The following is a 1,649-nucleotide window of genomic DNA, read 5'->3' as shown; positions in this document are numbered from 1 at the left end:
ATCTATCTATCTATCTATCTATCTATCTATCTATCTATCTATCTATCTATCTATCATGTTTCAACAACTTGCCTCTGATGCCAGACTGAGGTTTTGAAAGGTTTTAAGCCCTCAGCATCTAGCACTCCCTGATTAGCACCTTAATGTTTACCCCCCTTCCCTTTTCAGATATTCACTGGACAAATGACATTATCCCTGAGGCCCCACACAACCACACCGCGTGGAGTAATCACAGTAAACTAGAAGGCACAGTGCCCTAAGGTGGCTCCCTTCATAGATACAGAAATGAATTACTCAAGCCTGCAAGCGAGGGGCCACCCTCTGGGGGCTCCAAAGCGCTTCAAAGAGGGGCAGACGGGTTTCCTTTGTACCTGTGCCTCCCTTGTGTTCATTTTCAACGCCACCAAAACTGTGTGATCCCGCGTTGCCGGAAGCATACTTGGATGTGGTGGGGATAGAGGGCCACCTATAGGGTTTGGGTTGCTTATTTTCCATTTGTACCCCAGACGGATGGAGTTCTCACCGTAGAGCCTCTGTAAACAACCAGACTCCCAAAGCACACGGTCTTGCCTCCCTGTCCAGCCCAGTCCGGCCCTTGACCCTCCTGCAAGGGTTCGGAGAGCCACTGAGACTCGGAAGGCCAAGCGCTCCTCCGCTCTTAAGCGCTCCCTTGAGTTAATACCTCCGCACCTCCGCCGGGCTCCCGGGCTCCGCCCTCTCCCCTCTCCGAGGTCCTGGCGGGCTTACCCCGGAGGGGGCGGCCCCAGCTGCCAGCCCGGGCCGGGCGGAGCTCTGTCCCGGGCGGAGCTGAGGCTGCAGCGTCCAGCTGCGGGACCCAACTCGAGCCGAGCCGACTGCGGGAGCGGCGCGAGCCCTCTCCGCCCGGGGGCCCGGCCCCGCAACTCCGCAGGTAAGTCTTGCTCCCCGCACCCATCTCGGTGGCCCGTCAACGCCTGGGGCGTGCGGCACCAGCGGGAGCTGCGCCCGAGGTTGCACTGGGCTCCGGGGAGGAGGTGAACAGCTGTCTCCAACAGCTCGCAACTGCCCAGCGTCCCCCAAAACGGCCCGGAGCGCACGGCTCCCAGAGCTGGCCGAAGCCCCGCGGCGTCCCCCGAAGGCGCGGGCTCCGGCTTGGCCGCCCCTCCCCCATCTCCCGGGGCTCCGGCAGTTCCGGAGACTTTCCCTCCGTCTCTCAAGTATCCGTGGCTCCCCAGAAGCCCATCCCTCCGGGCCCGCCTCCTCGTCGTCACCCGCAGGGCCCCGGGGCCCCCGAGCCCCACACTCCCCGCGGGGCCGCCCCGTCCCCGACCGGCCGGAGACGCGCCGGGGCGGCCGGGCTGCGGAGGAAGGGGCGAGGCCGGCGGCGGTCCGGAGCCCGGCGGGCGGGGCCGGGAAGGGGAGGCGTAGGGGGCCGGACGGGGCGGAGCAGGCGGCCTTTGCGGCCGGCGCCGGGGCGGAGAGTTTGCGCCGGTCCCTGGGCCTGGGCTCCGGCTCGGGCTGGGGCGCCTGCGATGTCTCAAGATGGCGGAGCTGGGCGAGTTAAAGGTACCGGCCCCCTCCCCCAGCCCCGGGGGACGCGCGGCGCCGCGCCGAGGCGGGGAGGCCACCGGGGTGGGCGCGGGCGGCGCGGCTGGGGCTGGCGAGCGGGG

General features: G+C 66.5%; 2 protein-coding genes across 5 annotated transcripts in view; both read left to right on the top strand.

The window, feature by feature from the left end:
* LOC129673884 (translation initiation factor IF-2-like) overlaps positions 1-1,407 on the top strand; it is a 4,295-nt gene extending 2,888 nt beyond the window's left edge. Inside the window, exons 2-4 of the mRNA XM_055603741.1 lie at positions 169-234; positions 676-910; positions 1,035-1,407. Coding sequence (XP_055459716.1) covers positions 169-234; positions 676-910; positions 1,035-1,407 — 674 coding nt within the window. The remainder of the gene's footprint in view (positions 1-168; positions 235-675; positions 911-1,034) is intronic.
* Pias3 (protein inhibitor of activated STAT 3) overlaps positions 815-1,649 on the top strand; it is a 9,570-nt gene continuing 8,735 nt past the window's right edge. For 3 of the 4 annotated variants that reach the window (XM_055603787.1, XM_055603790.1, XM_055603791.1), the window contains exon 1: positions 1,460-1,545. In XM_055603787.1, coding sequence (XP_055459762.1) covers positions 1,522-1,545 — 24 coding nt within the window. In that variant the 5' untranslated portion in view covers positions 1,460-1,521. Of the gene's footprint in view, positions 911-1,459; positions 1,546-1,649 lie in introns of those variants that run through there. The other variant, XM_055603788.1, reaches the window with a different exon arrangement.

The sequence above is a fragment of the Psammomys obesus genome, unplaced genomic scaffold, assembly GCF_907164565.1.
Source record: "Psammomys obesus unplaced genomic scaffold, mPsaObe1.curated_primary_1811, whole genome shotgun sequence".
NCBI lineage: Eukaryota > Metazoa > Chordata > Mammalia > Rodentia > Muridae > Psammomys > Psammomys obesus.
Note: the sequence above shows the minus strand (reverse complement) of the source record. Positions and strands in the feature narration are given on the sequence as shown.